This window comes from Zeus faber (genome assembly GCF_960531495.2).
Source record: "Zeus faber genome assembly, chromosome: 11".
In the NCBI taxonomy this organism is placed as follows: Eukaryota; Metazoa; Chordata; class Actinopteri; order Zeiformes; family Zeidae; genus Zeus; species Zeus faber.
This window is the reverse complement of record NC_137205.1, coordinates 25,305,492-25,333,428: the sequence shown is the minus strand read 5'-3', so window position 1 is coordinate 25,333,428 and position 27,937 is coordinate 25,305,492. Positions and strand designations below refer to the sequence as shown.

The 27,937-nt window shown below is 44.3% G+C and overlaps 3 protein-coding genes across 3 annotated transcripts; 1 reads left to right on the top strand and 2 right to left on the bottom strand.

Annotated features, from left to right (window-relative positions):
- Positions 1–2: 2 nt before the first annotated feature.
- polr3k (polymerase (RNA) III (DNA directed) polypeptide K) lies at positions 3–2,157 on the bottom strand. Its single transcript, XM_080009075.1, has 4 exons — positions 2,069–2,157; positions 1,494–1,774; positions 763–850; positions 3–344 (listed from the first exon to the last, which is right to left on the bottom strand). Exons 2-4 carry the CDS (start codon positions 1,602–1,604, stop codon positions 217–219), a joined length of 327 nt encoding a protein of 108 aa, XP_079865201.1. The 5' UTR covers positions 1,605–1,774; positions 2,069–2,157; the 3' UTR covers positions 3–216.
- Positions 2,045–4,045, top strand: snrnp25 (small nuclear ribonucleoprotein 25). Its single transcript, XM_080009074.1, has 5 exons — positions 2,045–2,506; positions 2,935–3,025; positions 3,209–3,314; positions 3,441–3,515; positions 3,610–4,045. The coding sequence occupies exons 1-5, from the start codon at positions 2,204–2,206 to the stop codon at positions 3,665–3,667; spliced, it is 633 nt and encodes a 210-aa protein (XP_079865200.1). The 5' UTR covers positions 2,045–2,203; the 3' UTR covers positions 3,668–4,045.
- A 5,817-nt stretch (positions 4,046–9,862) lies between these two features.
- Positions 9,863–25,721, bottom strand: mrtfbb (myocardin related transcription factor Bb). Its single transcript, XM_080010078.1, has 14 exons — positions 25,561–25,721; positions 22,416–22,481; positions 20,077–20,132; positions 19,871–19,946; positions 19,452–19,613; positions 17,549–17,736; positions 16,982–17,122; positions 15,517–15,764; positions 14,601–14,760; positions 13,658–14,503; positions 12,772–12,936; positions 12,259–12,372; positions 12,104–12,164; positions 9,863–11,993 (listed from the first exon to the last, which is right to left on the bottom strand). The coding sequence occupies exons 1-14, from the start codon at positions 25,658–25,660 to the stop codon at positions 11,539–11,541; spliced, it is 2,838 nt and encodes a 945-aa protein (XP_079866204.1). The 5' UTR covers positions 25,661–25,721; the 3' UTR covers positions 9,863–11,538.
- Positions 25,722–27,937: the final 2,216 nt, after the last annotated feature.

The following is a 27,937-nucleotide window of genomic DNA, read 5'->3' as shown; positions in this document are numbered from 1 at the left end:
TATTGTTTTTAATTTTTTTTTTTATTTCTTGTGAAAGGGAAGAGTCCCAAGAATTCCCGAAATTATGATTTTAGTAATATAAATAGCATCTTAAACAAATGGGGAAACATTGGGATTTTGGAAAATTAAGAGGTATTATTATTAATTATTACCTTTTATTAATTATGAGGATAAATTGTCACTCAAGCATTTACTGGGCAGAAAACGGTAAAGGAATCAATCTCTCCATCGATGGCCGCACTGGGCATTGCAGCATTTGTAGAACGTTGTCATCGGTTCATCGGCAGATCTCGTCTGAATCTGCATGAAGTACGCCCGGAGATGCCCGCACTTGGGACACGTTTCTGGAAAAGTATATAGTAGTAAGTGACAATATATGAGAAATAACTGGAGTAGCAACACCGCCATCAGTTCGTAGTATAATATTTATCATTTTGTAGTCCTGACGGCCACTAGGCCTTGTTTACATACGGTGTCGCCTGGTTGAATTGGGGCGTAAAGGAGCTAAACTTGAAGCAAATTGACATTATCAGTACAAGTGGTTTCTTTTGGCTGCGGATGCTCGTCTCTTGTGCTGAGCACTTAGGACCAGACCATGTTTAATTGGCCCAACCGGCTCATGTACAAGGATGTAAAGATTATTTAAAAATGGACAAGCTTAGAAAATATGCAGAGTGTGCTCTATGCTCCAAACAAAAGGTTATGGCGGTGTACAGCGGTTGTTAGTACTGGGTGTCAGAATGGATAAACATGTAAACTTACCGGGGGTGGAGTCCACATTTTCCCAAGCAGCGGCTCCGCCAAGAACATCGTCAACCTCTTTCAGCTTGGGATACTTCCTGTTGTTTACCTACAATGACAACAAAGTGCAACAAATGAGCCAAGCACTGAAACGGCCATGCTTAAAGCACCACGACGCTGACGTGATCAGCCTGCGACTGTTTTCACGGTGCGTTCAAATTCCTCTGAATATTTTGACTTTTTCTGTTGCACAAGCAGACCACCTAAAACCAGGTCTAGACCTGTACTTATCGGGATCAAACTGCTGTACTTATAGTGGTCAAACCTGGACTACATTATAATCAGAATCCCGTGTTGCATTTCTAAACGCAATTATTGATTTGTGAAAGTATCATTGTATTTTATGAAAACAGGAACAACGTGGATTTTGTTTTATTTGCATTGTATTGTCCACATTGACCACTCAGGACCAGGCATATACATCAAAAACTACTGTACTTACAGTTGTCAAACCCGGGCTAGATTATAATACGAAGCCCACGTTGCATTTCTCACACTGTTTATGTTTTTGTGAAAGTATTATTGCATTTGGGAAAACGGGAACAACGTGGGACAAGCAATAATCAATACAATCACAGGGAACATAACTGTCATCAGGGCTGTTTGTTGAACCACGGTGCAGTTCAGGTTTTTAATACTTTTGACCTTCCTGGTGATGGTGAACCGCGGTGCAGGTTTTTTTTTTTGTTTACCTTCCTGGTGATGTTGTGCACGTAGGGGCAGGTGTTGCAGGCGAACCGCAGGCACTTCTGTCCCTCCTCCACGATCAACACGTTCCCACACGTCGGACAGAAAAGCAGCATGTTCCCCGGCGGATACGGATATATTCAGCCTGTCGTGGTGGGAGTCGGTCACCGGGGAGTCGGTCACCGGGGAGCACAGACCGGGCGGAGTCCCCACATTTTCACCGCGAACGTTCGCGGCGGCTTCCGTCGCTTCCAGGCGCGTGTGGAGCGGAATGTGGATTTCGGTGCTACATGTTTTGGTGCCCGGCGAGAAACAAAATATGTTAAAATAAAAAACCCCAAAAAGGAAAGGTACTGTAATTACCGGAGCATAAACACATCTCCTTTTAAAATAAATGTAACGGTATACAATATACAGTTATAGTTACGGTATTTATAAGAATGAATATTCAACTGTTGAAAAAGTTGTTTTCACTGCGGAACTACCGGAACATGTTATAGTTTCCGACCGGAACTATGTTCTTTTTACAGGATGCAGTGACGTCACTCGCCCCCCCCCCCCCAAGCGGTAATGGCGTCACCTCATAAAGACCCTGAATGTCGCCGTCAGTCGTAAATACGTCGCTCTTGTCCACGTTTTGACACCGCACACATTTGACGTGGAGTAGTGTTGCGCATCAACGTGTTCTCCAGAGAGACCGGCGCGTGTATGCAGCATGGCCGCGCAAGGAGGGAGCCCTCCACAGACCCCTCCACAGACCCCTCCACAGACCCCTCCAGAGACGCCTCCAGAGACGCCTCCAGAGACGCCTCCTGCCGCGGGCCAGGAGGGTGGGGAACCGGGTGGAGTGGAGACGGGCCCGGCGGTGGTGGCGGTGGTGGACGCAGCCCCGGAGGAGGAGGAGGAGGAGGAGGAGGAGGATGAAGAAGCGCTCCCCCACTCCGAGATCTTGGATATTTTCGAGGAGGGACTTGCTCGTCTGGTGCAGGACCCTCTGCTCTGCGACCTCCCCATCCAGGTGAGCTGCTGTGACATAACCCAACGTAATAACAGCCCTTGTACACATGTCAGAATTTGAACATTCTTACATCTGGCTTCGTGGGGTCGTTCAACGTCAACACTTCGACTGACTTTAATTCGTCCGTGTTTATCTTTTTTTTTTTTTGTCAAAATCAGTCAAATTATGGTGCACTTACCAGTCCGAAGGTCTGTGGGAAAGTGCCGGTTGGAGTTATTCCAGTTTCTAATAACCAGTTACCTTGATATCTGACCCGAAGGAAATGTATTATAACAGTTCATACAATCATCTAGTTCATGCAAGCCTGCAATACTCGACTGAATATAAAGGATGATTTGTCCAAAATATTGTTGAAACCTGTCTCCAAAGAGTCTTAACTGCGACCGTGTGATATCTGCAGACACTAAATGTGTAATCCACATCCAAAGGTGACCTTGGAAGAGGTAAATTCCCAAATTGCTTTGGAGTACGGCCAGGCGATGACCGTGAAGATTTTGAAGTCTGACGGCGAAGTCATGCGTAAGTTTGGGGTCCGTTTCATCTCGCTTTCCTGTCATTCGCAGCATACTTACAGAGGAACTGTACTGTATTGTATTCTATTGTATTCTATTACCTGTATCCATGGCACACTCGCATCTTCCAGTGATGAATATTAAGTCAGCAGTGGTTGCCTCATAAATATTTCCAGTGTTTCTCCCACAGCCATAGTGGTGGTGCAGAACGCCGCGGTACTGGATCTCAAGAAAGCCATCCGCAGGTTCATGGAGCTGAAGCAGCAACGCGAAGGAGGCGTGAAACACATCAGCTGGTGAGCAGCGCAGTGCAAGGGCAGCATTGTTGATTTTTTTAAAAAAAAATTTATTTTATTTTTACTTTTTTAAAAAGGTATGTCTGTCATTGTCTTTAATGGTTGCCTCTTTGTTTTGTTCTGCAGGAGATACGTCTGGAGAACCTACAATTTAATATTCCAAGGTGAAAAACTTGATGACGACAAAATGAGACTGAAGGAGTAAGTTTAGAACCGTGGCAATGCTCAGGAAATGCCGCCGAAAAATCATTATTACGATAAATCATTTTTCCTCTATCTGTATTCCTTTCTTTAGCTATGGGATCAGGAACAGAGACGAGGTAACGTTCATGAAGAAACTCAGGAAAAAATAATATGCAACCCGAAACCACCCACAACAGAGAAATATTACCAACTTTGGATCAGGCATGATTAAATTGCCTGTATTATGCACTGAAATGGAGTGTTTTTATATGAATTAAGGATAGTAAGGTTTATCATGTATACATCTGTCCAACTTGTGTTTTAACCACAAATCACAATAAAGCCAGATGTAAATACCTCTTATTCTCTTTTCATACCAGAATGTGTTTGTGGGACTAGTTTAATTATTCCTCGTTGGTCTGAGGTGTGAGCCATATGTAAACTGAGTTGCTGTACATTTGAAGATTTTGAATGCTGATTTTGTGCCCGCTTGTATGCTACCTTGTTCTATTTAGATAATAATAAAATATATATTTTTTTATCTTGTATATATTTGTGTATTCATGAGCGTTTGTTCACCATCCCTTCCAACAAGAGCAGAGTGGGCTAAATGCGCAAGATGGAAATTTGAATATTTTCTTCCCGGTAGAAAGTAAAATATGTAAAATACGTTTCCTGGACTGAAAACACTGTCGGATCGGCTGTGACGCTGGAAACAGTTTGAGGTGATTCAGCCTTTACCTAGTTTGTCACAGACCTGGGCGTTTTAATATATTTGGTGAGTTTTTGTTCTCATACTTTGAAAAGTAGAGTTTGAAATGACTCCACGGTAGAGACGCTTCTGTACGTGGTATTCCTTTGTGGGGCTGATGTAATGTAAACACCTACTGCTGATTTAACGATGCAAAGAAATTGGAAGTGATGGATAATACCTAAATCGACAAAGCAAAGTTGTCTGTTATGCCTTATAATTTTGATGACGTTTTGTATAATCTTAGAATTTAAGAAACAAATGTGAATACAGTACGTTAAGCTCTGCAACCCCACTGACTGATCTGAGGTGATTTCAGTTTTGAGATGTGATTTCACTGTGAAGCATTGTTTACAACTTTTTAAGTCATCATTGTGAAATAGTTGAACTTGGATCTTTCCTGCCTAGTTTGATGTAACATCTTTAAAATGAGTAAACTATAATATCACACCACGAAAAAACTAGACAGAGAAATGCATTAATCCAAATGTGAATATAATATATTACAAAGTACAAACGCATGACCCAAAACTTCCATGTTGTGGGCTTAACATTTGAGTGCTTTTCCCAAGTTCTCTGCAGCCGTCCCCCATGTCCTGTGAAGCTGCGAAGCTGGATAGATATCAGTGGAGATAAACCGTCTGTCGTCGAAAAGGCGACAGTTTATGGAGCAAAAGAAAACGGTCACCATGATCCAGGAATTAGAGGGCCATGTAGCGTTCAGAGACGCCGGTAAAGGGTTAAAACAAGAGGTGGTATTCACGCGGCCGAAAAACTTTTTTTTTTGGTCAAGATTTGTTTTTTTTATGTGTTTTGGTTGTTTTTTTTTTACAAAAAAAAATCACCTTGAAAGTGATATTATACTGTATATCACTTTGATATTTATCAACAAATGTTTAGATATCATTTTTATTTTATATTATTTTATTATAATATAAATTATTGTAATTCAAATCTTATTGTTGTATAAGAAATTAATAATATAATAGTGATAGAACATAATATTATTATTCTTTTATTGTTTTAATTTATTATTTCATATGATATAATTTGATACTATTCTTATTTGATATTATTTATTATTATTATTATTATTATTATTATTATTGTTATTATTATTGTGTTTCTACATCCAATATGTTCTTTTCCTCTTCAAGTTGTGAGAAATAATACAAACCAGTGTGAGATAGACTCCCTTGATGAGAAAGCTCAGGGTCTGTCTGAAAGGAAGTTGGAGCTTCAAGGACACCAAGACCAGACCCTCGAGGCCCAAGGTCCCGTGAAAGGTGTGGCAAAAGGGATTTCTCTATTCAGATTGTTTAATTTTGGATTTATTCTGACCGGTTTAACTTCTTTCCTTCGTTGGAGATAGAAGTGATGAACATCAGTCACAGTTTAGAGCCTGGTGCCGCTGCCTTTCCCGCGTCTTTCATAACCAATGTTGACCCTCCACCCTCTTCACCTTGCGAGTTAATACTTATTAATATATCAATTTTATAAGGATGTTTGTCGTATTGTAATTATGCATTAAATAGGACATAATATTGACTGTAGTGTTAAGAAGATGGCAGTCGGTGGTTAGTTTACTGATGTCAATGTGTCTGAAATTGTGCAAGCAAAAAGTTTAATTTATATAATTTTATATTATATAATATTTTAGATTAATTTATATGGAATTTAATTTATATTGCAGATTTCATACACTTTCATTTTCTATATGTAGCACACGACAAACCACAGACTGTAATTCATATTTATACTTTTTATATTTCATACTATAAATTATAATGCTAAACCTCAATGCAACTGTTCTACAGATGAATATAGCATAGTAGGAATACTGAGTAGTAAAGTGTGAAAAGGTAGTTTAGTGCTTATCCCATCACCGTGTCCAGACGATGTTTCTCTATATTTTTGAAGAAAAACCTGCAGTTAGTCTCAAATTACTCCCAAATTTCACATATTCTGTAGTTGTTGTGACCGGGGGAGGGGACCTCATCATGCTCTTCCATGGCCATTTTAGTTTGATTGATGTTACAAGATATCCCAAAATGCATCGTCTTTATTCAGTTTTGCTGACCCGTTTCTGTGTCCGCAGCCCCCACCTTCATCCAGGACGTCGAATCACTTCCAGCTCACTCGTGCGAAACCCAGTGTCCTGATTGTCGGGAGTTCGTCACCACGGAGACGATCTCCTCCGTCAGCAGCTTCACCTGGCTGACCTGTGTCATCGTCGCCATGTTTGGGTCGGTCACCCTCCCACCGCAGTAGATAGTGATTTATATGATAACCTGTTTGTGTTTGTGTAGCCTTGTTGTTAGCTGCTTTTCTGATATGCATATCATATATGTACATTATATACACATATCAGATATGCACATACAGTATGACATGTAGTGTATATCATGTGCATATCAGATATGCATATATGATAAACCGTATTTCCTCAAATAGGGACCGAAGTTACCAGGCCTTTATACCAAATTATGCTGTTATCCAAGAGTTTGCTGGGTTGTTATCTCATTTTATGTCAAACCATGACAACATTCTGATTTGAGGTGATTTCAACATGCACATCTGCTGCCCCAGCCAGACTTTTGTTACTGATTTTATGGAGGTTCTTGCCTTTTTCAACCTCACTCAAGCAGTACAAGAACCGACACATTCTAAGGTCCACACCCTCGACTTAGTAGTGTGCAGTGGTCTCAGCCCTGTAAACATTGAGACAAAGGATATCTGCGTGTCCGATGGCAAGTCTGGTCTAATCCCAGTTTCCTATTGATTACAACAATCCTTTCCGCGACTCTGTTTTTTAACCTGATGTCAGCTATCAAGTTTACTGAGCTTTTCAGTGCTGCTCCTATGCCCTTAACTGCCTTTTAATCTGATTTGAATGCAGAGGAGATCGTCTACCTTTTTAATGACACGTGCCTGACTGTCCTGGACTCTGTTGCCCCATACAAAGACAAAAAGTCAAATAAAACATCGCAGCCTGGGCTGAATGAATCCACCCAGGAAATTAAAGAGAGACTGTAGGAGAAAGGAACGGAAATGGAGGAAAGTCGCTTTACGCGTATTTTACGAGATCTGGAAAGACGCTATGCACAATTATCAAAAGGCATTTAAAGAAGCAAGGGCAACCTTCTTCTCTAACCTGGTTGCTGCAAACCATTCCAACCCCAGAATTTTATTTAAGGTAATAGACTCCGTCATCACCCCCTCCCCCTGCCATCTTACTGAGGCCTCACCAGAGATGTGTGAGGAGTTTTTAAATGTTTTTGCGAATAAAGCTGAGAATATAAGAGAGCAAATGACTCCCTCTGACCAGGTTATACATGCCAGGAGGGACATTGACAGTTATTTTAGCAATTGTGAACTTGTGTCACTATCATTTTTATTTGAAATTATATCCCACATGAAATCAGCCACGTGCAGCCTTGATATTATCCCCACCACATTTTTTAAAGAGGTGACACAATTGGACCCAGTATATTATCAATTACTAATAACTCGCTGGAGAAAGGCATCTTTCCATCTGTTTTTAAAACATGCTGTGGTCCATCCTCTTTTAAAGAAACCCAACCTTGATCCCACTGTTCTCAACTATTTTAGGCCCATTTCTAAACTTCCATTTCTATCAAAGGTTTTAGAGAAGGTGGTATCAACTCAGCTTTTATGTGTCATATTAACATCTTTGAGAAAGCTCAACATAGCAGCTGATAGGGGGTGAAGTCTTGCTTTTAATCTAGGTGCCGCCTTTGACACCGTAGATCACGCCATTTTAATCGCCCGTCTTAACACCTGGGTTGACATCAAGGACACTGCACTTTGCCGGTTTTATTCCTACCTTTTAGAAAGTACCTTCACGGTCACTATAGGTAACTGCTCATCCTGTACAACTCACATTACCTGTAATGTACCGCAAGGTTCTATTTTAGCTCCAATTTTATTTTCAATGTGCTGCCACTTGGCACAGAATTTTCTTCAGCTCAATAATTCAAAATCAGAAATCAAATTGTTCACTCCCCCAAATTCTAACAGTCACATTGAGAGTGGTCTCGGCACTCTCTCCGCAAATTTGAAGTCCATTGCCGACTAAAAGGTTTTTTTCTTTTCTATCAGGGCCCCTCAGAATCAATGACTTATTTTAAATCACTACTTAAAACCCATTTTTATATATTTGCTTTAATATGATTGCGACAATTTTGCCTACCACCCAAGTGGTGTGTTCAGGGACCTCCAGCACAGAGACACAGACAACGGGGTTGTAGACACCAGGTTATTGTAGAGAGTGGGCCAGTTGGAATAAGCCCCGGAGCAGATGGAACATGTCTCATGACGAGGGCTCCTCCCCTGAGTGTGTGTGGGGATGGGGGGTTTTACCTGTTGCTCGTTAGACCAACCAATGAGAAACAGGTATGCAGCCACTCTGATCCCAATCACCTAGATCCAGGTCAGGTGTGGCTGCTCAAACCACACCATCCCCACACCACAGTGATGCCGCCCTTTTTTTATTGTCTCTATCTTTTATCGGTCAGCGCCACAGTTCCGATCAGTTTTTCCCCCTGTCTGTGTTTGGGGGCAGGTTTGTACGTGTTAGTGCAGACACACACCCGACATTTATTAGAAGCCCGGCTTCTATTTGAATACCGGTTTATATTTGAGGGTATACAATACATATTTCATATGTATTTCTTATATTGATAGATACAGTATATCTAATATTCATTTCAGATATGTATTTCTGATATGCATATTAGATATACATATCAGATATGCATATATTATGTACATATCTGATATGTATTTCTGATATTGATATGCATATATAATGTACATATCTGATGCATATCTGATATGTTTTTTTGAAGTGTAAATAATGTGCATATGTGAATTGCATTTCTAATATGTTTATATGATATGTTTATCTGATATGTATATATGATATATATTTCTTAAATGTATATCTGATATGTATTCTAATATGTATATCTGATATGCATTTCTGATATGTACATATGACATGTAATACTAACATTTATATTTGATATGTATTTCTAATATTTACACCTGATGCGTATTTCTTGTCCCTTTCTCTGCAGCTGCGTCGCTGGTTGCTGCCTCATTCCTTTTTGCATCGATACCTTCAAAGACGTCACGCACAAATGTCCCAAGTGTCGATCTTCGATTCACACAGTGAAGAAACTGTGAGAATTGACATGGTCAGTCAAGCTCCCTGAGAGATGGAGACACTTTGAAGGTGCCAGTATACTCACAAAGAAACAGAACTTTTCAAGGAATTATTCATCGTGCTGAAACTTCCCCTTCGCTATATTGATGTGTCTAAGGAACATGGTTCTTTTATCTTTTTCACGAGAATGTTTAATTCACTCGCAAATGTTGTATGTAAAACCTGTGACTTATTTTCAACGGTATAAACCTTCATTCACTCCATAGTGAGATATTCAAAGTTTGTGGCTGTGCTAGTGTTTGGGTGTGTAGCCTATTAAAATAATGAAAACGCAAATTCTGAGTCACGTTGATGCAGTTTCTTTTTAGTACTAGGCACAAAAAGAGCTGCATAACACAACATGTATCTCAAAACCCTCCAGTATTCTTGATATTTACAAAATAATCCAGAAATGCTGCATTTGTATCAAATGTTTACTCTGTAAAATATGTACAGTGTGCAACATGGAAAGTGTACAAAATATGCATCAAGAAATGTCCAAAAGGTGGTTTTGCTAGTAGACCTGCAAAAAAAAAAAAGACTGATTCCAGCATAAAAACCCTTTCAGAGGACACATTGTATTGTCAAATAAGGCACTAAGGACAGACCTAAGGATGCATCATTTGGAGTTATAGAATATTTTAAGCAAGAATGAATGGGATGTGATAGCCTTATTTAAGGAAAGATTAAGTATACTCCATCTTTTTCTATAGAAACATGAGAAATCGATCATGCTTTCCACTGTTCACCCTCCAACAACCCTTTTGGTACATTTTGGTTGTATTATTCAGTAGCTTGGTATAATCATTCCTATTCTGGTGCTAGTTCAAGTAAATTTCACTGAAAATATCATTCCTATGTTTGGTCGACAGGTGTCATTACAGCCAACCTCTAATCACAAAAAAGTTTAGTCGAGGGAGGTAGCTGTAGGTGATCAACAAAGGACTAAACATTTCCAATTAAACAGACCAGAGCTCAACTCTATACCTTGCAATGCAAACTGCGCTCAAGTATCGCTTAAAGTATCTGGCAAAGTATCCATTTCAGCTCGAAGTTTCTTATTTTTCAACGTTTATTTTTGTAATTTTTCTTCATGTGTATTTAGAGTACTTATACTGCTAGTTCAGTAAGTCCACAAACAGGTCACATTCTTAATCTGTATATGGACATGTGCAGCAGACACTGAATGTAAGCTGGTAAATGGCATGAAATCATACAGGGGATGTTTTGTAACCGCATCATATAATTATGACAAATTGTTTTGTTTTTTGAGGTCAAGCGACGCAAAGGAAACAGAAACATTTAAAATCCGACGACACGAACAAAACTGGTTTAGTTAAACTCATGAACCCCTCGCAAAACCTTTCCACAGTAAAATGATGGAAAAACCACCATTAGAGATGAATCTGCCAGCACCACACCCACTGTATACCTTCCTCCTGCACCACAAAGGGAGGATTCTTCCATGCTGAGGCTGATGAGTGATTAGGGCTGGGGAAATGTAGGACTTTGCAGATTCTGCTGCTACACTTCTCTCTTCCTATCGATCCTATTGTTCCTTGATTCCTCATTTATAGCTAGTTGTCACCATGTGTAGTAAGCGTTATTTCAAACGTTCTGATATTTTCCTCGCTGTGTCACTGTTGCTTCAAATATTTGTTTTGGCAGCGGTCGCATTTAGTTTACTCGTTGCCAGTTCTCCTAAAGTGCCCACGACGCACAAGAGCCCCTGTAAAGCAAATTACATCTTTAGCTTGCAGAACAGTGGAGGGATTAAAAAGGCTGCCACATAGCTATTGGAGAAACCTCCAGCTGGTCCAAACTGATAATAGGAATCATTATTGTGGAAGCTTATCAATTCCACTCAATGCGGCAATATGGAACCAACTCAAAATTCAGAGGAGTTTTCACTACCCAGCCCGACTGGTGATTCTAGCAAAAATCAGAAGTGAATGAGAAAGAGTTTGTTTGTGGACACGAATGTGTCCCTTTGCTTTGACACTACATTTTGCAGATCTGGAATCGATGGATATTGATACGGAATGTCACCAAAAAGCTGCTCAGTCCCAGCTCAAATGCATATCATGGGAGTCGAGGAAGTCCGAAGGGAAGACCCCCGTTGGCGAGGACATCTCCAGGGGTGTCCCGGCCCCCTCGGACACAGGCATGCTGAGCTCCAGCCAGTCCATGGTGTCCAGGTTGGCGTTCCGCAGGTGGAAGGCGGCGGGCGGCGTCGGGTCACTGTAGTCCAGCTGCATGGCGTCCAGGGAGGACTGGGACTGTTCAAGCAGCTGCTTGTGCAGCGTGCCCTCCAGCAGGGTCTCCATGTTGTGGTCAGATACTAAAGCCATTAAGCTGCCCGAGGGATCCTGCGAGGGATCGGGCGGCAGCGCCACTTGGATTAGGGGCGGGGGGCGGGACAGCACGGTGTTGATGGGCAGGGTGGTGACTTGAGCCGTCACTGGGGTGAGCTTGTCCGTGGAGGACGGCTCCTGTCTGATGAAGGGTGGGATTTCTAGAAGGAAGTACAAAACAAAATGTGTCATGGAACCTGCTGCTGATTAGATCTGTTTTACGATATCTAAAATGAATTATTCCCAACACTAAAGCTAAATTTGTTCCTACCCCCGCTCTCAATCAGCACATCAAACAAGTCGTCCATGTGTTGGCTGGTCACACTGGGCCCCTGCATTGGAAAAAAATAAAAAGGCATGTGTGTTGAGTGACGATTGTGGCGGATTACAGAGACGTGGATGTTTCGTTAGTTATGTCTTGTTCACCTGAACAGCGGTTTGCAAGCAGCGGGTCTGTTTGACTGCGTCCTCATAGCGCGGCGGATCTTTACATTTGGAGACCGGGCTCGTGAACTTCAGATGCTGCAGGATCATGGTCGGCTGGCAGGAAATGTGAGAGCAATTTGGGCGGAAAATGAAAACGTGTCGAATGGCAACGTTAATTCATTATAACATGGCTACTCATCAAATCAATTAATTCATTGACATAGAATATTCATTTGAAACGATTTTTAAACTATTATGCCAACGGCTAAGAAAAATAGTCCAACAACGTAACAAATTATTCGCCCAACAAAAAACTTCACTACACATATGACGAACTGTCAATGTTAAATGGAACATTTACATTAGTCGTGGAGTGAGTTGTGCTTAATGGGACGCTGGGGATTTTGATATTAATGTCCGCATTTATTCAAGCTTTCCATGGTAGTTTCTATGTGTCTAATAATACCAGATAAACAACCCCAGTGGATACTGTCCACATTGATGATCTTGTACCTTGTGTGTCGGTCCTTGGAAGACTTGACCGCAGGAGGTGCTGGCATGGCACCCGCTCTGTGGGACGGCGTTCAACAAATGCTGTGGTTTATCTTTGTTGCCTGGGCTCTGTTGTTCCCTGAACTGGCAACCCGAGCCCGCTGAGAGGCCGCTTAGTGCGTCGGCCTGCAGAGAAACGTGGAGCGGTCAGCAAGCGGGCACGCCTCGCCTAATGGAAGGGTTTGTCCTCATTCGTGCTGTTAAACGCTCTCTCTCTCTCCCCACCGCCCTCTCTCCGTGGGGAAGGAGGGAAGTAATGTAATACGTTGGACTCTCTGTAGGGGAGCCGAGCATTTGTTGCGGTAAACACGGGATCCCGGGGGACAGAGAGCACTTGTTGTTTAATGTTGTAGTGTTGAGCAGGGGTTTGCGGATCGGTGCTAATTCTGGCCGCACGCTCGTTGTTTCCCGGAGCAGAGTGCGGGCGAGGCCGCCGGGGCGCTGATGTCGGCCTCGTCCTCACTCAACACCTGCGCTGGTAACCCAAGCTTACATGTGGTGTCTTTTCACGCGATCGCCGGAGGAATTTAACAGCCGGCGTAGGCCTGTTATTACATGGGCCACAAGGAATTCAAATTACCCGTGATGGTGCGTCGAAGATGGGAAGGGGAAACTCCTCGGCGAAACCGACTTATACAGACGAAGGAATTCCGTGAGATATGTGATTAGGGGGCCGCGCCACCCTGATCACACGCATCGGAAATACGACATTAAATCCGAGAGCTCATGTTTGGTGTGGGAACAGACAGTGAGACTTAATTAAAGATCGTTTCTAAAAAAAAAAAAAAAAGTGAAAGGCTTAGTTAAATGTCTGCTGCCTACAGCCCTTTCCCTCCTCTCCCCTCACCTGTGTCATGGTCTGAGTGGGACTGCCGCTCTGCTGTTGTGAAGCTGCTGGGGAAGCTTCCGTTTTCTGCGGCGCCTGGATGAAGCTCGGCGCGGTGGCAGCCGACTGCAGCTCGGCACCGCCGCCGCGCAGCTCGATGGCGACCGCCGAGCCAGGCGGCCGCACAGGCAGGAGTACCTGAGTTTGAGGCTGCGCTCGAGTCCGCTCGAGGGCCCGGGGCGGCTGCTGGCGGCTCATAAAAAACGGACGCGACGGAGTCAGGCGGCTCTGATCCGGAGGCCTCCTCTGGCCGACCTCCGCCGTCGGACCGGGAGACCCGCGGGGCGCCAAGCAGTTCGAGGATGTCCCGGCTTCCTGTTTCACCCGCGCCAGGGCGGGGGGGCCGGCGTGAGCTGCCGTTTCCTCCTGCTGACCCCTTTTTTCGACCTCGAGCTGCATCTTCAGCTCCTCCACCAGCCTCTGCTCCTGCTCCAGCTTCCTCATCAGCTCCTCAATCTGGCGCTCCTTCTCGCGCAGACGCATGTCCTTCTCAGAAGCCCAGCTCCCGGCGGGGCTGGCCTCGGGTGGGTCTGCTTGCAGGGGGCTCCCCGAGGGGGACGTGTGGGACGGCGACACGGCACCGGGGAGCTTTTCATCCAAGCCCATGCCGGACACCTTGAAGGCGATCGGGGAGACGGGGGGAGTGAAGTTCCCGCCGCGGAGTTCAGTCTGTGGGGTCCTGGCGGCGTGGGAAGCAAGGTGGACGTTGGAACTCTCCCGATAGAGCTTGAGCCTCTCAATCAGGTCGTTTTTGGTCCCGGAGACGAGAAGACCCCTGAGTTTCAGCTCCGCTTTCAGCTCAGCAACCTAAAGGGTGCGGAGAACCCGCGGTTAGGAAACTGACCCCAATGTTTTTCCATTGATAGTACAGAGAGACAATATTGTTCAAACAACTTATCCTCGCCTTCATTTCATCCAAATTGGTGGGTAAACAATCCAACGTGTGATTGGCCAGGGTCGGGTGGAGTCGCAGAGCTCCAGCCACATAGAGGGCCCGCGGGGCTGTAAGGTTGTTCCCACTCAAAGCCACATTGGTGCAGCTGCTTTGTCCATCTTTTCCCGGTCTGATGTAAATAGAAAAAAAAGATTTCGATGAAAAAGGCACTTTTTGTCTGGCTCGCATCTCCTCACAGTAAACAGCTTTTTGTGTGGAACCGGGCAGACTGGATGTTTGTGTTGTATGGAAGACAAACAGCAGCTGTGTTTGAAACATCTTACTTCATGCTTCAGATGCAGCTTCTTTTGTAAGCCGAGCAGGTTTGGAGGTAATGAATTACAACTGCTCACGTCACTGCGATTAAAGATTTTCTTGTGTGTACTTTCGGCTTTTTTTTTTTTTTTTTTTTTTTTTAACTTATTCTTGTACTCTCATGAGTACTTTTTACCAATATGTCATTTTACTCTCACTTAAGTATTCATTACACTGTGCAATCTACTTGCCTAAAAATTGCCTCTGTTGGTGGATCAATTCATACATGTCGTCATTGTTGAAAGAAGCTGAAAAATATTTATATTTTTTGATGAAACGTTTCTATTGATAATGCGTTAACCATCAATGGTTTAAAAGTAACTAACAATCCATGAAGCTGGGTAGTACTTGTAGTTAAATATAATCTCAGTAATGTAACTGCACTTCCACTTGAGTGCATGCTTTCAGTACCGTTTCCGCCTGTGATTTTTACCTTGGATGAGATTAGAGTACTTAGAACTCTACGCAAAAATACTTAAAGCCAATATACAAGTCTAAAATGAGGAGTTTGCCGCCGGGTCAAGCCTCATCGTTGAACTTTTCCTAAATGTTATTCAGATGTGTTCCATACTTGAGCGGGGCGGGCTGGATGGCTTGGTAGCTGAAGTGCTGCTGCTGGTGGCTCAGGATCTGGAGCTGCAGGAACTGCTGCTGCTGCTGCAGGAGGCGAGCGTAGGCCGAGTCCATGGGAACCTGGCTGAGCTCCGGTTTGTGGTCCGGCGGGACGTACTGGTGGTACTTGAGCTTCCTCACCCGCGGCTTCGGCTCTTTGCTCTTCTTGCTGCGGCTCTTGTCGCTCGCTGCCTTGGGCTGGCTCTGCTGTTGGGCGTAATGTAGGGAGGGGGGCAGGTAAGGTGGGGTAAGATGAAGTTAGGTCAGGTAAGTTTAAGTTAATATAAGACAAGATAGGATAAGTTAAGGTAAAATATGTAAGTCAGGTAAGGTGACATGAGGTAAGGTAAGGTTCACTCCAGACAAGGTAAGAGAGGGTAAGACAAGGTAAGGTAATTAAAGGTAAGGTAAGAAAAAAAAGAAAAAAGCAAGGTAGGATAGTACTTTATTGGCCTTCTTGTGGGGAATGCACCTCAGTGAGGAACTTGATGCAAGGATAAAGTAAGTACAGAAATATGAATACTGCATGTACACTAAGTCAACAATATACAAAGTAAAACAAGCAAAAGACAGAAAAAGGGAGTAGAATTCACAATGAAATGAAGAGGAGCGACTGGAGTGCAACGCGAAAACATTCTGACTGATCTCCGGCCAAACAGGGCTCACTCCGCGACACGCTCCACCGCCGATTTCCCCATTTCATTTAAATCTGTGACACACTGCTCAGCCATGATTTCAGAGCGACAGGATGTGGAAAGAGGCCGCGTGGAAGTCGACGTGATGTATCCCGTATTGTTTCACAACCTGGAATTACAGGATACGCCTGGAAGTAAAAACAAGTTCCAGCCACAAAAAGCATCAATCCAAGTTGGGTGTATTTATGTGCATGACTGGAACTTTGCTCCACTGGCTCAAGGAACCCTTCTCCCGGGGAGTTAGACAGCTCATCACATCCTTTGGAGGAAGGGGGCGGAGTTATGATGAACGAATTTCTTCACTCCTTTTTTTTTTTTGTTTGTTTTTTTGTTTTGGTATTTCTGCCTGACACTTCACCCAACGGGAACACAGAGCCCGTCACTTGACCCCAGTTGAAAGATATGTGGAGCTGGCAGGTTCAAGGCCCAGGATTAGGGAATACTCCCGTTTGTTCCTTGAACCGCTTAAGACTCTCGCTTGAACGGCGACTTTCATCTCCGCCGCTGAACGGATGAAATGGATTAAATATGACTAAATTGAGATTTGGAGCACTTCCAAATGAAACCGCAACAGGTCAGAGACAGTCGCATTCCCGGAGCGTCTTTGTTTTCTGTTGCTGGAATTGAACAATGAATGGAAAAAAGGGTTGTTGATAGTATTAATAAAAAATCAGCGTGATCCGCAATTCCAGGCCATATTAAGAAAATGAAAAATATCTCCGTTCCCACCTTAACCAGAACTGGCCCTCGCACGGCGGCCGCGGTGGAGCTTGGTTTGGGGGAGGTTCGCAGCTCGTTGTTCTCCTGGAGCTCCGTGGTGGAGACCAGGTTTTGGGAATCTGAGGCAGTCTGGGGATCTGGGGGAGAGGTCTGAGATAACCAGGGACAGACGGAAACAACCACATGACAGAGTCACCAGGAATGGGAAAAACAACCACTCTGGTTAATCATCATCCTCATCACCATCCCACATAGAGGAAGAAAGAACCGATAAAATGTGGCCAGACTGATTACGTAAGAAAAACAGAAGGAAATGTGTTTTATATATATATACATAAAATATATAAATACATATAATAAATAAATAAATAAATAAATATAGATGTGTATATATATATATATATATAAATAAACAAACAAACAAATAAATATATATATACACACACACACACACACACATATATATAATATGAATTTAAAGTTTAAGTACAGTATGTATAACAAGGAAATAGGAAATGACATAATAAAAAAAAAACTTTTTTGTTGAATAAAGTCCAGAGTTATGGGGTTTCTCACCGATACGCTGGGGTTTATTTGAGGGGAATACGGAGCTGACGAAGCAGGCTCCTTCACCCCAGCCTCCCTGGGAGAGGGAGAGGAGGAGGTCTGGGATCTGGGATCAGGCTGCGGAGCAGAGAGAGAGTCGCTGCTGTCCTCGTCGAAGTTGTACACGTCCGCCATCTTGGTGTCACTGTCCTGGCTGTCTGTGGGGTCGAGATCGGGAAATATATAAACAAAGTAGAGCTTATTTACGTTAAGGATGGATTGAAAAGGTTGAACCAGGGAGCAGATGGACATGTCATGACAGAGGCTCTTTCCCCGTGTGTGTGTGTGTGTGTGTGTGTGTGTGTGTGTGCGTGGATGGGTGATTTACCTGTTGCTCTTTGGTTGCTCTAACGAGCAACAGGCGCACAGCCACCCCTGATCCCGGGCCCAATGACCTAGACCCAAGACAGGTGTGGCTGCTTAAACCATACCACATGTTTTTAATACTTAATTTCCCTAGCATCCCAGCAGTTAAAAAAAAAAAGAGGTGAAAATGCTGTTCAATGACGATTGAAAAGTATTAACAACTAAAGTGAAAATATTTTGGAACTGGAATTATGGGGGCAATTGAGATTTATTTTTATTCACATCAATAGGCAAATTTATAGCAGATGACATAAAAATACTAGCCAGTAGTATTTTATTGATTAAGACTTGGTTGAAGTAATAACTAAACTAGTTTATGTCAACCCAGGCTGTCGTCAAAATGCCTTGTAAAGAAATATTATATACAGTGGTACCTTGAGTTACGAGCGCACTAACATACGAGTTTTCCGAGTTACGAGCCGTCGTCCCGTCGATTTTTTGTATTGTTTTGCGAGCGACAATTTGAGTCACGAGGAGCGAGCTTCAGGTGCACCGCCGCTGGTGGGCGTGGCGAGCGGATGCGGCCAGCAGCCCACGTCTCACTCCTTCACTTCACGTGGTTACCTGAGCGTGGAAGCATCTCTTTTGTGTTTTGTGCTTGCGATTTGGGCTTTTTGTGCAGTTATTTTGCCAGTTTATTTTGTTTGAACCATGGGTCCGAAAAAAGTAAGTGCTGAGAAGTAAAATAATAGAAAGACATGAGCGAGGTGTGCGTGTGATGGAATTGGCGAGGCAGTACGAGCGTAGTACTTCTACGATATGTACCATACTGAAGCAGAAGGAGACGATAAAGGGTATTACGCCAGCCAAGGGCGTTAAAATAATGTCTACGCTGCGGACCGCTGTCCATGAAAGGATGGAGAATCTGCTGTTGGTGTGGCTGACGGAGAAGCAGCTCGCAGGAGAGAGCGTGACGGAGGGTATCATCTGCGAGAAGGCAAAAATTATCTAGACATTCTCTTTTGTTATGTTTTATTATGTTTTTACACAATATTTGTTATTATTAAATACATTTTTCTTATTTAAAAACATGTAACAAAAAGAAATCGGGGTGTTTTTTTGGTGGCTGGAACGGATTAATGGCATTTAAATTAATTTCAATGGGGAAAATTGATTTGCTATACGAGCAGATTGAATTACGAGCTCTGTCACGGAACTAATTCAACTCGTAAGTCAAAGTACCACTGTATATGTAATATAATTATCGACAGTTATCGGGGGAATAGATGACCGAATACACACAGACAATCCCTGTTCTCGGAAATAGCAGATTTGCCCCAAAACGAGGCAATCTCTGTTGTTCCTCCAGAAGGTATAGGTAGATGGGTGTCTTCTCTATCTCTGCTCTATTGTATAGGGAGTTTATGTGGGAATCCACCATTTTCGACAATATCTTCACAAAAAATATATTTATACACACATGGGTTTTTGGATTCCTTCCTTTAGAAACATTAAAGCCGCCCTGTGTCAAGACACTTGAGATGTAGGAACGATCCAGCTACAGTACCAGGGCTGGTGTCCTGGACCTCCATGGCCACAGGCAGGATGTTCTTCTCCACCAGCTCCATGGGTCCGGGTCGCTGAGCGATCTTCTCGTTGAGGTCGTCGGCCAGGCGGACCCTCTTCAGCCTCATCTGGGTGGCCTGCAGCGAGGGCTCCGCCTGGGTCTCTGAGGAGGAGGGAGGAGGGAGGGGAGAAGGAGACACCGGGAGTCATGGAAGATCAGCCTCGCTCAGCAAAAAGTCAGACACAGACCTCAAAAGCGGCGGGACCTTCAGTGAGATCTCCAGTGATGATCCGCTGAAAACCTCCAGCTGGACCCCAAGCCCACCATTAGTTCATTTGATTTGAAAAAACAAGACGGGGCGACGTGTGTGGCTTGCTTAATAGGCGGTGGAAGTAGTTATTAAATAAAATTTGATCTACCTTGCAGGATGTGCATGCGGACCAGCTCGGCGCGCTGAGGCCTGCTGCAGATTTTGTGCTTCAGGAAGTTCCCGGTCTGAGTGATTCACAAAGGCAAGACTTATTTGTGTGCAACCTCATCATTCCGTCAAAGGACGCCCGATGCGATGCTGCGGTGGAAAGTATTAAAAGTAGATGTACTTGTGGTACTTTGTGGCGCGACTCACCCTGGCTCTCTCCAGGTTGCGTATCTGCTCGTGAAAGGCCGCCGGCGTCTTCAGAGCTGCGGGGAAGATCAATCATCAACGTTCACGAGTTCAAGGAGTCGTGTGCGTATTTTCACACTGGATCGGGCAACGTGTTTAGAGAACATGATTTAGAGGTTTTCACTTCCAGTGTCATTTCCTGGCTGGGAAATCTGCATTATATCACCCGCGGACTATTTCCTTTTTGGTCAGCTTTGCTATTATGATTTGGTACTGGAGTCGTTTCAATAAAATCTCAGCTGTAGATAGCGGCGATTTGAAAGGAGCAGCAAAGGCCGCGAGCTGACAACAATACGAGAAAGAATGTGAAAACGATGAGAAAAAAATAATAAAGTGTATCAACAACGTTATATGCTCACAACTGAGGACACCGGGCGATCTCCAATCGAAAATAATGGCCTCTGTTCAAAGGGATCCTTTTTTTCCTTCCTAAAAATGAATGTTATTCAGCCGCCGTGTGACTGAACAGTGTAACCACCAAATACACAGTTAAAACTCAAAGTATACAAAAAATGACTTCTCAAAACAGTTTGAGGTCCTAAAAGTAGATCAAATGCATGCGGAATTTTAAGGCTGCGGCGTCGGCCCCTGAGACCGGACAGATTTGAAGTGTTTTTCTAGGGTTTGGGTTTGGGGTTCCCTTAAAGATCAAGGAACTAGCCGTCAAGTAATTGTTTCAATGAATAAATATAAACATATGACGTAAATTCATTTGATCGTACCAATGGCATCCAACGGAGCGATCACGAGGACAGTATACTAATCATGAGTGAAGACGTGAAGACGATGAAAAACACAACTCTCGCTTATTGAGACAAAACACCAAACTATGGCCATAGCATCAGTTGATTGCAGTGGATTCGAGTATCGTTGCTAATGCATGCAGGAACCTTGTGATTTGTTTATTTCTCCCATTATTACATTTTGGTCCATGCTGATACACTTCAATTTTGGAGCGGTCTGATTCCCAGATTAGTCACCTCTTGGCGGGGCTCACTTGGTTTGCCTTCATCGCTCGGGGGGGGGGGCGTCGAGGAGCCTGTCGACAGCGCAATGCGAAACATTCTTGCTCGTCACCCCGAAACCCTGCCGCATACCTAACATGAGCCCTTAAGTGTGGGAGCAGCAGCTTGGGCAAGCTCCTGGGGAGGGTCCCGGGCAGCAGAGCGGGTGAGTGACCCCCGCTACAGACAGTGACAGGCGGTCAGTGACTCATGGGGTTGTTTGGAGATAGAGGGGAGTGCGCAGCCCGGGCTTATTTGTCTTAGTGCAGCAAAGAAAAGCAGAAAGAGAGGTTTTATTACCCCCCCCGCGTTTCCTGCTTCCTGAAATATAGGATGACTTCTATTACAATTGTGCAATAAATTTTAATTTGCAATGACACTGTTGTAATAATTAAGATAACAGTAATAAATTATATCTATTAATTGATTGTTATCAATGACCGTATTATTGCCATACTAGCCATACTAGCAACCATACTGCCACTTACCGTAGGCCCTGCTCTCACCCTCTCACCCTGCACTTTTTGTATTTTTGGCAGTTTTTGTTTCATATTTGGCTATTTTTGTACAATTGCCTATTCTCGTTTTCTTTTTTTTTCAGACAGTTGTGGATGCCAATAATCTGTTCAGCAATGCACCAATTTTCACCCAGACAAATTCCTCGTATATGAAAGTATACTTGACAGAATAAACTGATTTTGATTCTGATTCCGGTGACCTCATCCCACTTGGTGAATCAGTAATCTCCCATCCCCCTAAAAGGAGAGCGAATTTGGACGGTACAGTATGATGCATGAGCGGATTCTCACTTTTATGCCGTTCCACATGGCTCCATTCTGGGTCCCCTTATCATTTACAATCTACAAGAAGTACATTATTTTTCCAACCGACAGTTATAACACACTTCACTCATAAATGGAATTGCTTACAAAGGACCTCAAAGTTCCCAACATTTAATCACCATTTTACTTTTAGTTTTTTAAATTGTGGATGCCTGCTATTTCTAGTGTTGTGTCTTTGTATGTTTACTGACCGCTGACACACTTATTGTGGAACTGCTTTATGTTTGTCCTCTTTTCTTTGTACATGTACTGTTTGTACATACTGTATGTTCTGTTCTCAGGTAACCCGAAAGAGATTTAAATCTCATTGAGACTATTGTCACGAACCAACATTCTTGAGTCAAGCCACACTGTGATATTTCTATTCCTGAGAGTTATCATTTGCGGCAATAACTGTTGTTATGAATTAATTTTGTGATGAATCTTGTTTGGCGTTGCCGAGCGGGATACTCACGTGGCATGATGCCCTGCTGGACAAGCTGCTCTCTGCTCCGTCGCTGCTGCAGGCGGAGCTGCAGGACTGTGGGAGAGACGGAGAGGTCAGAGGTCAACTCATAACTTTCAGAGCCAGTTCTGCTGACTTATCTCTCAGAAAAAACCTCCCGGCATTAACCTGTAACCCGTCAAAGTTCACACAGCGTCCTACTTGTACAGCTTCCATCAATGAGGCCCAACAGGAAGCCATGTCCACCACCCCAGACATCCTATTCACTTCCTGCATGGCTCGAGCTGAGCTGGCTGGTTGGGAATAATCTAGAACGTTGCAGAGGTGCAATTGCAGCAGATTGAGAGCCATATGTATCATGTACACATGTACTAAGCAGTGCCATGATCTATATGTATCATGCAAATACATGTATGAGGCAAATATAAGAAAGCAAGAAAGAAAGAAAGAAAGAAAGAATAAAAGAAAGAAAGAACGAAAAAAAGAAAGAAAGAAAGAAAGAATACAAAAAGTTTAATAAAACAAAAACTAGAGGCTGCCAGTCTCTCTCTTTGAAAGCGAACATGGCTTTCCTTTCATGGCTGATCAGTTAGTTTATCTCTACAGTTTGGAGTTGAGTCCCGTGCTTGGATGGTCCCAAACGTTGTCATTATTTTCGTCGTCGATAACAATAACCTTATTTAGCAATTATCAAAAAAAAAGTGTCAGAGTCCTCCACAGACTTTAAAAGGTGCTGGTGAAAGACGGTTGTGTAAAATAAATGCAATAATTTAAGAAGAAAAACAATTCAATTCGAAAAAATGGAATATAATTACAATTGATGTTATTTATGCTATTTATGTTATGTTATTATGTTATTTATTCATGTTATTGATGGACACGGTATTTATGACATGTCTTTCAGCATAAAAAAAAGTGGTGAGAAGAAGAAGAGGAAAAGAAGAAGCAGGAGGGAAGAAAATGTTTGGCGAGCACGGCGGCGGGTGATGGCGATGAATGGGGCTGTGGTGTGAAGAACTTGAGGAGCTGATTGTCAACACTGGCCTGCGCCGTTATCAAAGCCTGCTTATAGTGAGCGAGAGCCACACACTTCTGAAGAGATGCATGTGCGCGTGCGTGCGCGGACACACGCGCGCACGCACGCACGCACACACACACACACAGATCTGATCAACTCCCCTGGGAGAGGCACTGCGTCTGTACAGGCCTGGGTGACTCACTCCAGCAAAAATAAACTGGGCAGCTGTGAGAACAAGGCCTGGGAACCATGAAATTTGGGGGTTGGTGGAGGGGTGTAATCTGGAACTTTGTGCAAAACACGGGGGGGGGTGGAGGGTTGTAGTCTTCCACTGGTGGGCAAGGGAACAGGGAACACAGGGGGCGAGAGACCGAGTCCACTCTCACAGCCCCTGATGCATTAGCAGGACTTAGAGCAGAACACACTATGCCTGCCCTGTCGGAAATCTTTCTTATTAAAGGGCCCTGGTCATGGATCAAACCGGGGGATTGTTTAAAAAAAAAAAAATAAAAATGCCAACGGTTTGTTTCAATATGAATATCTGCCGTGGCGGGTTGTGCAAGGTATCGCTTCGGGGGAAGATTATTCATGAGTTCGATACGGTAGTGGATGACCCTACAATGGCCCCTCCGAGATGGCCCCCAGAGGAGTGTTCCGCTGGGTACACCTGACGCCTGAGGTCCACCCGGGTCCACGCTGGAAGCGGGCCGTGTTTTTGGGGGGTTGAACTCTGGCTCACCTCGGTGTGATGCGAGCGCCCCATCCCGCCGGCGGAGGGATAGGCAGCGCAAATGCGGGCTTTCCTGAACCCTCTGCATCCTGATGTCACCGCTAATCCTAGACCCACTGGTTCTCCACGGGCCCTCTCTGGCCGCCCCTCACTGTGATCGAATCTCTTTTTTTTTTTTTTCTATTTTTTTTTTTTAGAAACAGTCGAGATTTAAGAAAACAAATACTAAACAGAGAAGTAAATATATTGCCATGGCCGTCGGCGCCCCCCCCCTGCCCCCGACAAAATTGAAGTCTGAAGTCGTTTAGTAGATGTAAATCCGGAACTCTATGACGACAGTCTTACGCTGCACGAAGATGGAGATAAACGGAGGAAAACGTTGAAGAAGGACGATGTGATGATGGCAGCAGTTTGGGGCGGGAGGTGCCGCGCGGCTCGAGACGTCTTCAACATGCCGTACGACCAGTCGGCCCTCCCACCTGAGACCCGCGACAACCGGCAATAACCGGGATCGTTACGTCGGTTGGAAGAAGATGGCAACTTTATCGATAAACAAATAAACAAACAAACAAACAAACAACCCACGTCTGGATATATATCAGCGTTGTTAAACACATTGTGATATTTTGATATGAACCTAAAAGGGCTGTTCTTTTTCAACCGCCAATCAGATCTTTCGGCAATATCGGTGCTAAGGTCAGAGGCGCTGGAAACAGGAAGTGACGGCACTTCCTCCTGGAAACCTCCTGTTAGCCGATGTTATACACTTAGGATGTGCTGCAGCAATCGCAAAAAGCAGTTTTAAATCAAATGTGATATTACTGTTCTTCAAAACATGTTCAAAATATGTTCATGTCACGGTGTATGCTCCATTGCACTTACCACTTGGTAAGTGTTCAGCGATGCAAAGTAATACGTGAATGGGTAACTGACGCTTTAGGAAAGCCCGGGTTGAAAAATGCGTGATTTGAGATGGAGCTCAACGTGTTGTGAACGTAAAACATCAGTTAACACTCGACAGACACTGACATGCTTATAATCTGCCACAACATCTCCATGTGCTGCACCGCACTCGGTAGTAGCGCAGCACCAATAAGCACAGACTTTCACAGAGCACACTCGATAACATCTCCGAACGATCTCTGATCTCTGCATCGCCCGCATGGAAATGATCCCCAACGTTTGTTTAAACAACCGCCGTTCCTGCAGTTTCCTGCCGGCCCCGCAGTCTGCGTGACAGGAACAGAACCCCACTGTCGGTGTCAACACTTAGGAACACCCAGCTGGGATCTACTTCTCCCGCGGAGCCGGGGATCCGACCGCACCGACGCCGACGCCTCCTCCCACGGAGGAAAAATATGACAACACACGAGTACAAATTGAAAAAGGAAACAAGTAAAGAGCACCTGACTTGAACTTCCCCCTGCAGATGGCGGGGGTCTCCACCTGGAGGCAGGCCATGGAGGACGGCGGCGGCTGGGCTGGAGGTCGGAGCTGGAGTCCCATGGAGCAACGCGGACCCAGGCAGCGGCGTCCCGGTCCCTCCTCTCTCTTTTCTCTCTCTCTCTTTCTCTCTCCCTCTCTCGCTCGCTCCCTACGTCTGTCTGTCTCTCGGCCTCAGAGGAGAATGTGTGTGTGTGTGTGTGTGTGTGCGCGCCCCCCGCCCCCCTCCCAATAAAACGTCAGGAGGAGGGAACACCGAGCGGAGCCTTGGTTAACCCTCACCAGGTCACTGAACACAATGACTGAGGAAATGTGTCATTCCCGGCCGCTGCCGCTCTCGTTTGTTCACCAAAACACCTCCACGGCTTTGTTTATTTACTCCATTTTCTCAACCTGAATGTGCTTCTGGCCCTCACTGGGAACGCGGCGAACACTGAAGGTGAATGATTGCCGCGAAGGACAGAGGGGCTGTGCTGTGATTTACATGAAATGAAGCCCAACTCAAGTCGGACACCGACAGGAAATGAGATACAACCAGGAAACGACGCTAATCGTACGACATGCCATTCGACGGGGCAGAAATGCTGCCTCCAACCAAACAATGAAACCTCCTTTGGTAGGAAGGATCCTGACACCGAAAGAAGGTATTTCCCTCCTCGCGAAAAAAAAGGTGGAAAATACTTTTCGTTTCTGCAACGAGATTTGTGGAATGTGATATCTGGGTTTCGGCTGCGGGGGGTCTGAGCGTACCGGTAGCCATCCGGAAATAGAAAATGCCGCTCCGGCAACATCTCGGCACATTGTCCGATGGCAATCTTCGGTGTCACTTCCATTAGCGTTGTACTCATCCGTTGTGTAGTTCAGCCGGACCGCTCTTTAGCTCCAAAGATGAGCATTAAAATGACTGCATTCACCGTATGCAACTTTTTACCATTTCTGGAAAATTTCGACCAACATTTCGGTTGCTTAGAGAGACGAATCTCAAAAAAACCACAACCTCATCCATAAGTTTGAATACTCGCCCTGCTCAAACCAATAAGGTCGTCCGATTAATCAAGAGCGTTTTTTACATGCAGGCGAACGGTTTCCGTGAGTGATGGAACGCCGCTCTGTGTTTCCCTCCTCGGGCGGATCGCTCTGAGGAAGTGCAGGTTGCAGGTAAACAAAGCAACCTGGCAACCCACCAGCGCGGAGGAGAAGCCTTTTAAGGGAAGTCGTTTACTTCCCTTAACTCTGGCGTCGTCATCGAGCCGCATTGTTGTTTTTTTTTATGTTTGCTTTGTTTTTTTTGTATTCGCTGCCGGGAGACTGAAAGACGCAAACTCAACCGTAGCCCCTCGTCTTTGATGCGGGCGGTTGGAGGCTGCTGGAGGGGTGGTGTTTAACACTAAAGAAATGTAAATATTATGTAGTGAAGATCTGTGAGATAATGTAACAACATTGCAGTATGCCTCTTTCAGTATAGCCGCATGAACTGGTCTGTGGGGGCCCCCACGTGCAAATCCTTTACCTGAAGTGGGTAAAAACAGTAATGATATGGAGGAGTCAGGAGCTGTGAGATGCACCACCCTACATTCACAGGTTTAAGTCCCAGTTTCCGTATACGACTACACCCCTGCCAGAACACTACCATGCGACTATCTTCCTGCACATATTGCATCTAAACATTATGCATTGACGCATGAAAGCGCAATAAAAAAACAAAACTTTTTTTCTTTTATCTGGTCTTTGAATTATGCATATTGACAACATCCAATTCCAACAATGATAGAATAAGGCTTTACTTTTAGAAATCTACTGTAGTGATTTGTTTTCCCCTACATTACATTTCACGCATCATTTCGACACTCAGAATCATCCGTCATCATTCCGGCTAATCTGTTCAAGCTTCTGGATAATGGGTTGGTTGACTTATTTATTCCCCCCCCACTAAACCGTGTCTGTCGTCTGCATTTCATATTTACATTTCCTGGAGGGGCGTACGGTGCGCCTCCAGAGCTCTGCTAACATCAACCACAGTTCTGTGTCATCATTTCCACAGATGTCCAGAGCGCGACCTCAACGACGTAACACGCCTGGGGGCATACGTCCTCAGTGAAACCAGTCGTTCCAGGGAAAACGTCAGTTTCCGTGAGAAATGAGACCGGGTGACGGACGCAACCGCCCTCCTTTATCCGATGACACTACGGTGGCCATGTCGCACCGGAGTTGCATTGGGGACCGGCCATGTTGGGACCTATGGCCGTGAGTAAAGCGGCCTCTGCTTCCCAATGTTTGATTTCAAGAATGGCTTCACCAACAACTTAAGTTTTGATTATACAGCGCGTTGGCTTCCAAAAG

Coding starts and splice junctions, on each gene's coding strand:
- polr3k (XM_080009075.1), bottom strand. CDS start 1,604: ATGCTGCTTTTCTGTCCGACGTGTGGGAACGTGTTGATCGTGGAGGAG. Junction 851..1,493: donor TGCACAACATCACCAGGAAG/GTAAACAAAAAA, acceptor TTGTCATTGTAG/GTAAACAACAGGAAGTATCC. Junction 345..762: donor AAATGTGGACTCCACCCCCG/GTAAGTTTACAT, acceptor ATACTTTTCCAG/AAACGTGTCCCAAGTGCGGG.
- snrnp25 (XM_080009074.1), top strand. CDS start 2,204: ATGGCCGCGCAAGGAGGGAGCCCTCCACAGACCCCTCCACAGACCCCT. Junction 3,026..3,208: donor GTCTGACGGCGAAGTCATGC/GTAAGTTTGGGG, acceptor TTTCTCCCACAG/CCATAGTGGTGGTGCAGAAC. Junction 3,315..3,440: donor GGCGTGAAACACATCAGCTG/GTGAGCAGCGCA, acceptor TTTGTTCTGCAG/GAGATACGTCTGGAGAACCT.
- mrtfbb (XM_080010078.1), bottom strand. CDS start 25,660: ATGGGACTCCAGCTCCGACCTCCAGCCCAGCCGCCGCCGTCCTCCATG. Junction 20,133..22,415: donor CCAGCAGGGCATCATGCCAC/GTGAGTATCCCG, acceptor TCTTCCCCGCAG/CTCTGAAGACGCCGGCGGCC. Junction 12,937..13,657: donor CCACTCAGACCATGACACAG/GTGAGGGGAGAG, acceptor GTTTCTCTGCAG/GCCGACGCACTAAGCGGCCT.